The 16,263-nt window shown below is 30.6% G+C and overlaps 1 protein-coding gene across 1 annotated transcript in view; it reads left to right on the top strand.

The window, feature by feature from the left end:
• dpr19 (defective proboscis extension response 19) overlaps positions 1–16,263 on the top strand; it is a 122,441-nt gene that overhangs the window by 54,145 nt on the left and 52,033 nt on the right. Inside the window, exons 3-4 of the mRNA XM_065501709.1 lie at positions 6,798–7,008; positions 12,265–12,376. Of these exons, the coding sequence (XP_065357781.1) occupies positions 6,798–7,008; positions 12,265–12,376 (323 nt within the window). The remainder of the gene's footprint in view (positions 1–6,797; positions 7,009–12,264; positions 12,377–16,263) is intronic.

Raw genomic sequence — 16,263 nt, forward strand, 5'->3', positions numbered from 1 at the left:
GGTTTTTATACCTGTTTGCGAATTCTCGAAGTCGCTCTTTATTTCGTTTGGAAATGTGGGGTTATTCTCTCGGAACTCCACCATATAGAACATTTGGGTGTAGCGCTCGGCGAACGGTACTGTTACTAACTCTCACTCCAGACGAATCTGTTAATTCTTCGCATAATTTTACTGCACTTACTGTGAATACTTTCTTCACTGCTCTCACAATCGATCGTATTTCAAGGTTGTTAAGGCGTTTTCGTGTTACGGCACGTTGCTGATCTTCTAAAATTCTAAATTTTTTTTGTTTGTCTATAATTTTTTATACAGTATTATGGCTTCTTCCTAATATAGAGGAGATTTCACGTGACGATTTGCCTTCATTTTTAAATTTTATGACTTACTTTCTTGTTTCAATTTGTTTGTTTTCCCATTTTGGTTTTAAAGTTCTCGCGATCAAACAAGAAAAGCTACTATCTTAAAATCTCATGAGACTAGCAGCAAGATCCACAAAAAATTATAATCTAGGCAAAAATAAAGAATAACAATATATTTTTTTATGTAGCTAGAAAAATCTTATTGCAATTCTAAATGTGTACACTTTTTTCTGACGCGATAAAAATGGAGTATTTTTGGTTTTGTTGTTACTGTTTTTGTTGCAGTTGAAATAGTTTAGTTTTTTGTTTATATATTGCTAGAGAACAATTAAGTGTTTTGTTAAATATACTAGAACTGGAGAACAAATAGTTTTTTAATATGTAAATAAAATGTTTTAAATGTAAAAACAAGTTGTACACTTTCTTTAGACGCTGACTGTATTTATGAATTCATCTTAAGGACAGGGGATATATGTTTTTTTTTTTTTTATTTACTCGGGAGCAAACCACATACAAAACATGAATTTTCCAAATGTAAGCCAGCAATAGTCAACAATTGGCCTTATGCTTTGTCGTTGGAAATCTTTGGTATGCATTTTAATCTGCCACCGATGATTGTTGCCTCAATTAAATTTGGTGAACATTTTTTGATGGTCAATCTTTTTCCGTTGCATAATTTTGGCGCGTTTATGTTGTTTATTTCTCGAATGAAAAAATAAAAATAATTTTTTGACAATTTTTTTTTTTGGATTTTTTTTAAACTTTTTTTTACCTTGAAATCATTAGCGGTATAGTGTAAAAAATTGATTTTACCACGTCCCTGTGCCCACAGACCGAAAATCAAAAATCTGAAGATTCACTGAAAACTTGTTAAAAATCGGTCCAGCCATATCTCCGGAACCACTATGCCGATTTCGTGCAAACTTCACATAAACCATCTACAGACCATCCCCAACTCGGTCGACCCAGTTAGTGGTGACATCAAAATGTACATTTCTTTTTATATATAGGATGTATGTATATTAGAGTGCTCCAAGATTGTATAGACGATAAAAATTTTCTAGGTACATGCCGTCCCCCCTCTAGAATGGTTCTATGTATTGTAGAAACTCGTTGTGTAAAATATTAGGATGATAGGATAACGTTAACTGGTGCCACAACGACGCTGAAGTTTTGAGGTGCATTTACAAGGGGAAAAAATGCAATTTTTTTAGTTTTTGTAAAAATTTTGGCATTAAATAATTACTTTTACAATTTAATTTAAAAGAATCGAAATGTACACGTAATTGTCGTTCTAATAAGATATAAAAGACAAAAATTGGTTAAAAAATGTTAAAGTTATTAAAAAATAGCCAGGCCATTAACGTGTCTCAGGCCACTAGAACAAGAAATGTAGAAACAAAATTAACATATTTTGAGAAATATTAAAATAAAAGCACATTTTTACTTAAAATATATCCATATTTACTTGTATATGAGTTTTTGTCTTCGTAGGATATCGTTAACCTATTCGCAGGTATGACCAAAAAAATTTAATTTTTTTAACGGCAGTTTCAAAACTCCAATTTTAAATTTTTAAAAATTTTGTTAAACAAATTTCAAAATTTTTTGATCATCACATTGGGATTTATTGAGAACATAATAGGGAATAAAAATATGAAAAAAGTATGAAAATACCTCCTATAGTTTTTCCGTACCTTCGATTTAAATTTTTAGATTTTCGAGAAAAACTATTTTTTGGCCATATTTTGACGAATGAGCCGAATTTTTTACTGTTATGATTTTTAAGCTATTCAGAATATTATATTCCAGGTAATTCTAAATATAGTCTGAAAGTGTTACTAAAATCGGAAAACGTTAACCCTTAAATCGTGAAGGTCAAAGGTCAATTTTTTCAATATTTGGAATTTCTCATGGAAAGATAGCGAAATGTTATATATTTTCCCTCCTATTTTGATGAAACTTAAGAAAAATATAACATGAGGTCTTGTATGTATAATAACATCACAACAATTAAAATTAACCCTTAATAGCACTTGGGGTTAAAATGACCCTCAACTTTTAAAATCACGAAAAACACATTCAATGTGGATGGTGCTAACTTTGATGTTTTTCAGAATTAAATAAACTGAATCATTCGAGTTATTTTTTAAATCTAATAAATCAAAAGTACACTGAAGGGTTAAAATCAATTTTATTAATCAAAAATCCTCAATAAAATATTAAATACGTTATTAAAGCAAAAATCAGGCATAAATAATATTTTGTCCTTTGAAAAATGTGTGGTCAAAATTGAACAAAAATGTGAACATTTTTCAAAGTGGCTTAGTAATACTATTTTCTAATACACAATACAACATTTTAAAGTTTGTTTCCTATAAAAAAATTTTTGATCAGCACTTTTGAAATTGACAATTTTGTTTATGGTTGTAGAAGTTTGGGGTCATTTTAACCCCAAGTGCTATTAAGAGTTAATTTGAATTTTTCTGCTGTTTTTGTAAATACTAGACTTTGTGTTATATTTTTCTTAAGTTTCATCAAAATCGGCCCAAAAATATATAACATTTCAACTCTAATGTATATAGATACTCTAATAAAAACTACCAATGTCGTATGCATATAGACATATGTATAAAACTGTATTTACATGAGACAATGATATTTAAATTCAAATATTAAAAATTTCATTAATAATTTATTTTATAAAAATTATAAAATTGTTTTCTTGCTGTAGCCAGTAACGCAAATAAGATTAATATGAAAAATGTTCAGCAAAAGTGTAATATTTGAAAATCTATGCCACTATTGGAAAAGATATGTAAGGTTTTTTATGTAGAGGTTACACAAAATGAAGTACATTTTAAAAAAATTAAAAGATTTACATTCAGTAAAAATAATTGTGTAAAATAAAAAATATCAAAAAAGGCATGAAACTGGAATATTTAAAAAAAAAATGAATTAAAAATTATTTCTGTCGATTTTTCAGAATATTTTGGTATTAAGAATTTATTTTAATAATATTCTAAATGTTGAAATCTTGACAGAAAATTTAACCTGTGTAAAATGTATTAAACAAATTCAATTTCAAACTTCTGTTCATATTTTTTTTTTTTTTTAAAGTTAAAAACAAGACTTTTGCAACAAATTTTTCTGAAACGATGTTCGTCTGTCCGTCTGGCTGGCTGTCCATGTAAGCCTTGTGCGCAAAGTACAAGTCGCAATTTTGAAGATATTTCGATAAAATGTGGTACATATCATTTTTTCGACCCAAGAACGATTGAAACTGGCTGTAATCGGTCCATTATTTCACATAGCCTCCATTCAAATGTCCGTGCGAAATTGGACTTTACCGGTCATAAATGTTTAATTGATATAGGTGTATACACAAATACCGTTCCAAATAAGTTTTATATATACCGAAATAATTTTCATGTCACCAAAATTTATTATGATCGGTCCATACTTAGTCATAGCTCCCATATAAGACCCGATGCACTTTAATGTGCAGAAATCTCTTAAAAATGTTGGTATAAACATAAAATTCAACATAAATAACTTTCATAGACATAAATCACACGACATAATTTCATTCAGTCAGTAATTGGTCATAGCTCCCATAACTTCCGAAAATCACTCATTGAAATTTTAAAAGAAAAATTTTTTGCTCATTTAATTAGTGTAGGGTATTATATGATAGGACTTGACCGATCATACTTTCTTACTTGTTTATGGTGATAATAAAAAAAAACATGGCAAAATCGTACGTTCGCGACCGTTACTTAAGCAAGTTAAACAAAAACCAATAGAGATATTTTATTGTATAAATACTGGATAGAGACCTACATTAATACATGTTTAAAATAAATTAATCACTTTTAAATATTCCGTTCCTTTTCGCAGATTATTACATTTCACTATCGTTTATAACTATCATTATGAAAACTTAAAGTCGATGGAATCCATCTTTTGCACTAAACATAGAGCTACCAAAATGCTATCGAATCGCAATAAAAATGCTATGAAAAGTTTTTTATTATATTCTTTGGACATTTCAGCGTACAAACGTACGTTCGTGACACCAGGAAATGCCCATATTCATTATCATAAAAAAAATCAAATAATTTGTGGTGTTTACTCACTTTTGAGGGTCTCTGTATATACACACAGTTTCAAAAGTGAGTATAGCTTAGTAAAATTTCATACGAAATGCTGTCAAACTACATATAAAATATTTGGAATGAAATATATGCGAAATAATTTCGCAAAAGCAGTACTCTGTTCTCATTGTGGAAAACATGTGAAATACATTTGGCAACCTTATTTTTCCACACGAAATAACATAAGCAGAACTTCTTTCACACGAAATTAAAACCAATAGCTGATCATTTGTTGCATATAAAATTGTTCGCATGAAAAAAACATACATAATTTTTCGCAAATATGAACAGAGTACTAGGTACATTGTGAATTAATTGATTTTTTTTTGAGATAATGAAAATCATACAATCTGTTCATGACACTCAAATTGTACGGAGGCTGAAATATTGTTTCAATTGGCATTTACGTTATTTTGAGCGAGCTTTTGTTTATTTTTTTTGGAGATTAATCTGCAAAACTGTATACAAACAGTTGAATATACTGGCTATTTTGGTGGAGAATACAGTAGTTTTGACTTACCTGCCTTTCACTTAAGAGCATTTTGCATATAAGTGCACAAAACTTGTGTTTTGTATATTTATTTATCAAACTCCATACAAATTCGTTAATTTAAGTGCATTGTTCATACCTGCACATTTAAGATAAGTGCATAATACTTTTGGAAGCTATAATTGGTTTTCATGATAAAATTTCATTTAGCTGCTTAATATGAAATTAAATCAAAACAAAATTAGAAAAATGCGATTTTGAATAAAAAATTATGTTGTAAACTTCTTAATTATTTTAAAAGTAGCTAAAATACCAAATTTGTCGTTATTTTTAAAGGAAAACATCACAAAACTTCATGTAAATTATTTGCCTTTAGCTGCTTTTTTGGGCAGTAAACTTAAATGCACTTACTAGAATCAATGAACAGGTAAATTAACTGATGTTTACTGCACTTTTAACTTACCTGCACAAAATATCCTGCAAAGTTGGTTGTGCAGGTAAGTCAAAATTACTGTATAGTGTAAAGTCTAGGATGGACACTGATGTTGACGAAGCCGGTCACTGTTGTATACAGCCCACGGCGACAATGATGAGAAAAATGATAAAAGACCTCGATTGAACGGTGCTGGTACTTCATCCGCTACAGTTGACGTCTCACGTTTAAACGGAAATGTTTCTGTACACAGAAAGAATTAAATTTCTGATTCAATCAAGAAATTTGCTCAATCAGACAAAATATTGTTTGAATTAGGACCTATCACAAAATTTGTAAATTCAAACAAGAAATTTTGCAAAAATTTAATTGAAAAAAATCAATATTTTTTCAATTAAAAAAAGTATCATATTAAATAAAAAAGTTGTTTGAATTTACAACACAATTTCAAACAAAAATTTGTTTAAAACAGTAAAATTTTTGTCTGGTCCAAAAAATAATTTTTAAGCTAAATTGGTATAGAACCAATAATTTTTTTTTTTTTAAAAATAATAATATCAGAAAAAAAAGAAAAAAAAATAGGAAAATAGAGAAAAAAAATTTACAAATATTAAAATTAAGAAAGAAAAAGCTAAGTAAAGAAAACAATAATAAATAAACATCTAAAGCAGTATTTAATGTTTTTAGATGTTTATCCTACATCATACAATTTTTGTAAAGTCTTTGACAAAAACAAAACTACTTATTTAAAAAATATGTTTAACCAAGTGAGAATTATATCAACTCATGTTAAAAACACGCATGCAAACGAAATTACCAAATGTGAGTAAGATGCACATGATAACAATAAACACACCTATTTACTTGCTTGTGTTGTTGTCTTATCCCAAGTGTTGTATTAAAATAAAAATCAAACAAAAACATTAATAGAATCTATACAAATATTTATAGAAAATAAAATTAGTTTCAGACAGGCGATTGTTAGAAAATATTTTAGCAATAATTCTTTCTGTGTAAGCTTTGATCCAAATCATCAAAATAAATTTTCATGTCTTGCTAACTTGGAGATACAGAATAACTGTGATGATTCTGTTGATTATAATAAGAACATTAAGAATGCGTAGAAGGATGGGACTTCTAATATTTTGTGAGGATCGGTCCATAATTGACCCTACCCCCAGCGACGACAAAAATATTTTTGAAACTGCCACAATAAACCCACATTCTTTGAAATTCTCAAAAAATATCATACAAAAAAAAACAGCCTATCTTTATCTTAAACGTTTGAAATTAAGAAAATATGTATGTATTCGTGTTTAAATTGAATAATAAACTACTTTTACTTTTTATGCATGTAGGTATCATGGATTAGGCGAAAAGATTTTCAATTATTAACCGTCGGCTTATCGACTCACAGTAGCGATAAACGATTTTTAGTTGAACATACACGGCATATGGGTCACTGGTCATTACGAATAAAGTCTGTGCGCGAGGATGATCGCGGCCTTTATGAATGCCAACTGTCCATATATCCAACACAGTCAATATTCATTGAGTTAAAAGTTGTCGGTAAGTATTAACATCAATACTATATTTCAATAATAAATTCATCTCACTCATTGATCAACAGGTATGATATTTTCATGCACATAAAAAATGCACTATAAACCAGAAAATATGAAGAAATATTCTCTAAAAGCTGAAATAAATGCACCATAAAATATAAAGTATTCTGAAAAATATCTATTGAGAGAGAATTATACACTGAAACTAGAAAAAAATAATTTTAAAATGCCTGTTTTTTCTTATTATAATATAATTAAAACAAAACATTGTTTATGATAGTAAAGAAAACATCATTCATAAATGATTCATTCGAAATAAATTTTAAATTAACGTTTTATTTGTATACAAATTTTTTTAAAATCATCTACTACATCACAAGCCATCACATCATTTAATATAAACTTAATTTTCTTTTCTTTTAAATGCTTATTAAATCAACATTGTTTTTTTTATTGTCACTGAATATAGAATGACCTTACAGTGTATTCGAACATACAAAATAAAACAGAAGTAGTTTTGCTGGTAGCGATCATTAGATGTTGAAGTGTGTTTGAATTTTTAATTTAATTTTCTTACATATCCTAAATCTCCTTAAAAGAAATCGACCATTTATTACTGAAATAGTGGAATTGCAAATTATAATTATACAATTCACATCCAGTTGAGGAATCCAACTCGCATAGTATGGGTAAGAGTAGTTTGAGTTGACATTGTCAGGACCTATATGACCTTTTCAGATCATGATACTTACCGGAAAATCTACACAGAGAAAACAGATTCGTAGTTTTTTTTTTTTTTTTTCATCATTTATTTATTGTATCTTCATTATTTAATGAACTAACAATAAGTGGTTCAAATCTTATATCTAATATTATTATTTAATTAGTCCAGCCAGTGCCGGACGAAAAAATTTTGTGTTCATGGTTGTTTTGGTTAAATTGGCATTCTTCCTTCTAGATTAGGTCTGCTGTATCCCTCCTTCTTAATCGAGTGTGGCCACGGTTATCTAATATGTTGCGGGCCAGCGGGTTTGGGTGAACTTCAAGTTTTTTTTAAATATTTTTGTACATTTTTCGAGATTTCAGTTTTTACAATGGGCACGTTTAGATCTCTGTGTATATTCGCGTTTTTGATATACCAGGGGGCAACTGTGATCATTCTTAGAAACTTGTTTTGGCGTCTTTGGATCTTTTCTACATATGACGCTGAGGCCGTGCCCCATAACTGTATGCCATAACACCATATCGGTTTTATGATCATGTTATAAAGTAGAAGTTTACAATCTAAACTAAGCGTGGAGTTTCTGCCAATAAGCCAATTAATTTGAATTGATTTCAATTTCATTTGAGTCAACTTTGCATCTATATGACTTTTCCATGTAAGGCGACGATCGAGATGTATTCCGAGGTATTTCACTTCCGATTGTTGAATTATTGTTTGGTTATTGATATGAATAGGGGGCATGATTCTCTACGCAATGTAAATGTAATGTGTGTACATTTTTGCTCGTTGACTTTAATTTTCCATTGTTTTAACGAGACGCTTCTTGAGGGTTTTCATGGATGCTTAGAATAGCAGTATCATCAGCAAATGTTGATGTATGAGTGCGATTGTTAGTTGGCATATCAGACGAATATATCAAATATAAAAAAGGTTCAATGGGTTGTGCAGTACTTAAAAAGTTTCCCTCTTTAACCTTAAATGTTCGACCAGTTAAATAGCTTTCCAACAGCTTATGTGTGTTTGCCGGTAAATTTTGACTCAATTTGTATATTAATCCAGCATGCCATACCTTATCAAACGCTTGAGAGATGTCGATAAAGAGTGCGGAACAGTATTTCTTTTCTTCAAATGCTTTTCTCACCATATTTACAAGTCTATGGGTTTGTTCGATAGTACTGTGTTTTCTTCTAAATCCAAATTGATGATTCGGAATACAATTGTTTTCAGTTAACATCGGGTACAACTTGTTCATAAGTATCTTCTCAAATAGCTTTGATATATTAGACAATAGGCTGATGGGTCTGTATGATTCTACTTTTGTGTGATCTTTTCCCGGCTTGGGTATCATGGTAACCAGTGAAACCTTCCATTCTGGAGGATAATATTCAAGTCGTAATATAGCATTAAAAATAAAAAGAATTATTTTTATTGCTATCCGGGGTAGCTCCATAAGCATCTTGTTGCTTATCTTGTCCATACCAGGCGCTTTCTTGGGGTTTAAATCAGCAATAGCATTTTCGATCTCTCGAATCTCAAAACGTAGGGGTACGGCTGCTCCAAAATAGGGTGCAACAGGTGGCAACTCAATTGCTTCGTTTGATGTGTTCGGTGTAAATACTTTTTTTTAAATGATTAACAAACAGATTCCCTTTTTCAGTATCATTTCTTGCCCAACCGCCACTTGAATTTCGCAAGGGGGACTTACATATAACGGGTCTTTTAAGACTTTTTGTTGCTCGCCATAATGAGTAATCCGATTGCGGGGTTGCGTCCAGGCTTTCTAAATATTTATTCAATGATTCCATTTTTCGAAATTCCAAGAGCTTTTTAAGTCTTTTTATACAATCTTTAAGCTTCGATTTTAGTTGGGGGGATCTGTGCAATTGCCACTCTCTTCGAAATCTTCTTTTTTCATTTAAGAGCCGTTCGACATCTGCAGAATTAATTCTATTATATCGGAATTGTCGGGGGTTTGGGTAGCATGTTGAGCAGCCAGTCTGAGATTTTTATCGAAATTGATAAGAGAGTGATCGATGTTTTCTGGTGTTCTTAGCGGTATGTTTTCCGAGCAATGTGTGCTGAGGTATTTTTTATATTTGAACCAATTTATTCATGTGCCTGCCATCGCTAAATTACCAGTCGGGGATACAATTTCTAGGGGGCTCAATAAAGTAATAATAGTGGGTGAGTGATCTGAAGATAGTTCCAGCGAGGATTCAATTTGAATCATTTCTCTAGGGATATTTTTTATCACGCTAAAATCAATAACATCCGATATTTTTCGTGGGTCAGTAGGCCAGTAAGTAGGTTGGCCGCTCGAAAGCACATGCAAACCCATTTTAGAAATTGAGTCGAACAAAACACGACCTTTAGGGGTAATCAGTCGTGATCCCCAGAATGTGTGCTTAGCATTATAATCGCCAGCAGCCAGGAAACGGGGGCCTAGTGATTTAAAAAATCTATTATATTGACTTTCTGTAATTGAGAATCTTGGGGGTGAGTATATCGATGAAATCACTAAGTTTCGATGAAAATCTTCAAGACAGATTGTAGTAGCTTGAAGATAATCTTCGCAAAAATCACACATTAAGTAGTGTTTTATTCGAGCTTTTATTAAAATTGCCGAGCCTCCGCATGCTCTACCTCTGGGATCTTTGGTGTCATATATTACATATCCATTTATTCGAAAGGAACTTCTGGACGTCATATGAGTTTCAGAAACCAGCATTACATCAATTTGTTGGTTTCTTAAAAAATATTCGAGTTCGTTTTTGTGTTGGCGTATGCCGTTTGCATTCCAAAAACATATTCTTAGGCAGTTCATGGTCTGTTAAGCACAGCCTGCAATAACATTGATTGCATCTTAAGCATTTCTTGCATCATGTTACTCATTGAGTTTGTAAAGTTATTTACCGATTGCACAAGAGTTTCTATTGTAGATTCTAGTCGGGTAAAATTGAAAATTGGCGTTTGCTCTCTTACCTCTGGGTTCATATTTTCGTTTTGGAGTTGACGGACTTGCGGCTGGGTTTGGTTGTTTCTAAGTATATTTGCATATGTTACTTTGTTGTCATATGTCTGTTGCAACGGGGGGTAGTTCAAATTGATGTTATTTAATGGCTGAGCGGGGAAAATCTTTGGTTTCTGGCTTTGTGATTTTTTAACAATTGAGTAGACAGGACAACCCCTGTAGTTTGCTGTGTGGTTACCTCCGCAATTGCTGCATTTTTTTATTTTAGGATCATCTTTAGATTTGTTACATTGGGATGTGTTATGCAACTCCCCGCAAATGACACATACTGGTGGCAATTTGCAATATGCCTTGGTGTGTCCATATTCTTGGCAATTCATACATTGGACGGGGCCAAATCGTTTGTGTGGTTCTTCTACCGTAATTTTACGATGCAATAAGTACTTCAGGTTATATATGGGATGTGTTTCATTTTTTTTCAGGTTTATGTCACCGGGTTCAAGTTCAACACGGAAGAGTGGTTGGGGTATTTTTTCGCGATTTCTAATATTTATCACATTTTTTGTCTTATAGCCTTTATCTTCTAAGCTTTGCTTTATTTCGAGTGGTTCAACATTACAGTCAATACCCTTTATTACAACTTGTAGACCCTTGCTTCCTTTCAGCTGATAAGTGTAAAAACTTTTCTTTTGAGTTTCAAAATATGTTACAACCGGTAGTACCAACCGAATTTGTAGCCAATGGAATGATTCTGCCTTAATGACCGAATTTTACAGTTGTGCCTACAAAATTTTAGAAAGGATAAAAAAAGTTTGGTTGCTTCAACCGAAATTCTGCTTTATCAACTGACTTTCTGTTGATAGAACGAAAAATTCTATGTGTACATCCGAATGATTCGATTGACAACAAATTCGGTTGCTACTATGAATCTGTTTTCTACGAAAATTTCAAAATTTTTAATAACATTAACATTTTTTGACCAATTTCTGTTTTTTATGTCTCATTAGAACGTCAATTACGTACACATTTCTATTCTTTTAAATTAAATTGCAAAAGTAATTTTTTAATGGCAAAATTTTTTTCCCTTGTAAATGCATCTCAAAACTTCAGAGGGCTTGCGGCACTTCTTAACCCCAACCGATTTACCTAAAATTTTTTCTGGATCATTTTTTTACTAATGTTCACCAAACTGGGGGGTGAGAATGGCCAAAATCCAACTTTCGTTTATTAAGGGCCACCCTAGTGACCATACCTTAAGAGACAAGCAGTCTTTCCCCTGGAATTTATATTCTCGATTGTTTCCAAATGGAAAATGCGATTTTCTAAGGCCTATTACTTCTAAAATATAAGAGTGCACACAACTATCATCAGTGTGAAAATGTTATTATTAGTGAACAAATTAGAAAAATCTGTGATGAGGTAGAAACTTCAATATAAGCATAGTTGGGCATATGCAATTCATTGTTTGTATTGTAAATTTAAAGTTTACTTTAAGACAGACATCTCATTCATAATTTTCAAATACTTATAGCCGGGTCATTCATAATTTATTTTTCTATTTTCAGAGGCAGAAGCTGAAATAACTGGATCTCCTGATATACACATTGATGAAGGCTCAACGTTAAGACTAGAATGTAAATTAAGAAAAGCCACGGAAATACCAGAATTTGTGTTTTGGTACGTATTTTCTCAAAGTTTATAAAAGTATTGTTAAAGGCCTCATTAGTCTTTACTTTCCGTTGCTGCTACGTTCTGTTCCGTTCTGTTTTTTACTTATGGCAGTTAGTTGTTCTGTGACAAAATATATAATTTTTCTTTTCTTTTAATACATAATTCCTCTAGAACTTTTCCAAATTTATATTAAATTTCTCAAAATCAATAGCAAATATTAGGTAAAATACAGATATTTGTTAGGGTAAAATATGGAAAAAACTAATTTATTGTTCAAATCAATAAAACAATTTTTAAACAAGTGACAAGAAAAATTATTTTTCTTTTGAATTAAAATACAAATCATTTCAAAGACTACAAGATGTATAATTTACAAAGTATTTGAATACAAGTTTTAATTGAATATTTCAACACCCTTGCCCAATTAAATAAATCCAATATTATTTCTAAAATTTGTAAATGGCAGTTTAGATAGTGATTTTGTAAAGAAATCGGCAATTTGTTCCTTAGTTGGCTTGTATAGGATTTTCAAAATATTTTCTTTTATTAAATCTCGAACGAAATTATATTTTATGTCTATATGCTTCATTCTTTGGTGTTCTTTAGGTTCTTCAGCAATTTTTATACATGACATATTATGCTCAAAAATTTTAATAGGCGATTTTATTATATAGAAATCTTGCAGTAATTTCTTGATTGCAATAATTTCACATGCTGTAACACAGAGAGCTATATATTCCGCTTCAGTGGATGATAGGGAAACAGTAGGTTTCTTAGTAAGCCAAGAAACAAAACAGCCATATACTTTAATTAAGTAACTACTTATAGATTTTCTATCGTCCACATCATTTCCCCAATCTGCATCTGAATAACCAAATAATATTTCATCTGTTTTTCCATCGTATAAAAGTTCCATGTTAGATGTAATTTTCAGATATCTAAGAACTCATTTTAAATGATTCCAATGACAATCTGTAGCACAATTTTGAAAACGACTTAAGTAATTTACACTAACGCTGAGGTCAGGCCTTGAAGTTAGCATTAAATACATTAAACATCCGATTAATTCCTTGTATGGTTCTATCGTAAGATTATCTTTAGAATCTTTAGATAAACACAATTTTGGTTCCACTGGAGTATCAGTACCATTACAATTTTCCATTACAAATGTCCATGGACATTATGTCATTTTGGTAGTGTCATAATGTCCATGTGTAAAGTGTCGTAAAGTCCATGGACATAATGACACTTTTGGAGTGACATAATGTCCATGATATTTAAAAAATAATTTAAGTATTTATGTTTTAATTTAACTTCTATCGAATTTACCGTTGTAAATTTAAAGTAGTAATAAGACGATAGAAGACGTCACAAATTTAAAGTTTAAAAAAGTAAAAGTATTAAATATGAATTTAGGAATAAATTTGACAAAAAAAGAGAGTTCAATAAACAATTTAAAAAAATACTTTTTAATAATTTATTTAGAAGAAAGGCTTGTTTTAGCGAAGCCGCGTTCTATGGAGAAGAAAGTCCCTAAGAGCGGCCGTAGGCCGCCACGCAGAAAAACTTTATTTACAAAGACAAGTTTTTTGCACTCAGTACCATGGCGAGCAACTATTCGGTATCGCAGAAAAAGGTATTTCTTATTGGAGGCCTGCGGCCGCTTTTAGGGGCTTTCTCCTACATGCAACGCGGCAGGCGGCTTCGCTATATGAAGTTTTATAATATATGAAAATATAAACTAGGATCAAAAATTTTATAAAAATTAGTTTTTCCGAACAAAATTTGGACATTATGACACTTTCAAAAGTGTCATAATATCCATAAGCAAAGTGACATAGTGTCCATGGACATTATGACACTACCGAAATGACATAATGTCCATGGACATAATGTCACTTTATGGGGTGTCATAATGTCCATGGACATTATGTCAATGGACACTGTGACATGCCACCTTCCCAAATCTTTCATTTCAAATTCATTCTTTAGTAATGATTTAACAATTTCAATTTCTTTTAAGTTGTTTCCAACTAGTAATAGGTCATCTACGTATAGTAATAAGTATACTGTATTATTGTTAATATTACGCATGTACAGGCTATAATCATTTATGGACCGCACAAATTTTAATTTCATAATAGGTGTGTTCGCGTACTTTCCAGTAAAAAATATCCAGTAACTTTATTTTAGAGAGTAAAAATAAATTACTCTCAATCTGAAAAATTACAAAAAAAGTACGCGAACAACAATTTGTAAAAATAAGTTGTATTTTATTATAAATCAATTCAAAACTATTGTTTTGTGTTATTTTACTTCTTTTCTTTGCAAAACTTGTAAATTGTATTCATTTCCAACATTATAATTTTAACATATTTTTTATGTTGATATTTTTTACTGGACAAAAAATGTCCAGTAAAAATATCATGTTCTCTATCTACGAACTGTCACTTTTAACACTCTCTTGCTCTCTCGTTACATGTTTTTAAAAGTAAACGAACGGAATCCCGTAACTTCCAATGATAATTTGTACAAATTATTACAAATTATCAAGTACGCGAACATAACTATTGTGATATTAAGTCTACAATTCTTTCAATAATATATCTTATTTTTTATACCCAATCTATCGGAAAATGTGCGGGGACTGATAAAAATAAATACTTTTGCAATTATGGGTACTAATTTAGAATTGTCTATATATGTTTAGATTTCCAAAGTGGCTATTCCCAAAAGCAAAAAAAAAACAAGTAAGAAAGTATAGTCGGTGAGCCCGACCATATGATACCCTACATCATGATCTATTTAAAAATAAACAAAATAAATAAATCGTTACTTTAATATAGAAAGGCCCTAACTCGTGTTTTTTAAAAGCCCTGACTTTCGATAAATGGTCCACTCATATATAATATACAGTGTTGCCACAACCTAAAAATATTTGTAACCAAGTTTGATTAAAAAAATAACCAAAATGTTAAAAAAGTAACCAAACATTTTTTGTTGCAAACGTCTTGTTTTTAACTTTAAAAAAAAAAAAAAAATAAAATATGTCCCCCTATTATGTTGTCATTGTCGACGTCGACATCACTTTGTTGTTGTTGTAACAGTTCGACTGTGACTAGGGTTGCCAGACGGCCTGGATTGTCCAGTTTTTTGTGTCTTGTCCAGTTTCCAGCTAAAACACAATTTGTCCAGTTAAAAAATAATTTCTTTCATTTTGCAAAATATTTATTTATTAATAACATTTTTTATCAATTAATATTTCGTACAGAAATATTTGAAAATTTATACAATTGTGATTGCAAATGTATAGTCAGTTGTATTTGTATTAGAAAGTGATTCCTTTACTATTATAGAACTGTACAGTGAGTAATCTTTTGAATTGCCTTAAAAATCGGTTAAAATATGGAAGCAAAGTTGTAACTATTTTAAAAAAGATTTCATCTTTCGGAACAAAACGTTTACAATTAGAAGCAAATCAATTTTTAAAAAATTATACTGCGTACTTAGAGCAATGATATGATTTCGGAGACGAATCGCTTTACAACAAAATTTAATTTTTAAATTTAAAACAATCCCTTTTATCGTGGGATAACTTATCAAAGCTTCCAAAGTTTTAGAAATATCAAATATAATTGACGACATGTTGCTTTTGCCGCAAGATAATGTTTTTTTTTGAATTTTTAACACTGCGATCTTTGATATTTTTTACATTACTACGAAAATTAATCTTTAACCTTTTGAAAGTAAACAGTTTTATTTACACAATTTTAACACATTCGCGGACAGTTAAATTTTCCATTGTCTCATTGTGTGGCATAGTCTATATCTTTTGATTAACTGAAGATATTCAATCCGGGATTGGAGCGAAATCATTAGAATGAAGAATGAAG

Source organism: Calliphora vicina, chromosome 2, assembly GCF_958450345.1.
Source record: "Calliphora vicina chromosome 2, idCalVici1.1, whole genome shotgun sequence".
NCBI lineage: Eukaryota > Metazoa > Arthropoda > Insecta > Diptera > Calliphoridae > Calliphora > Calliphora vicina.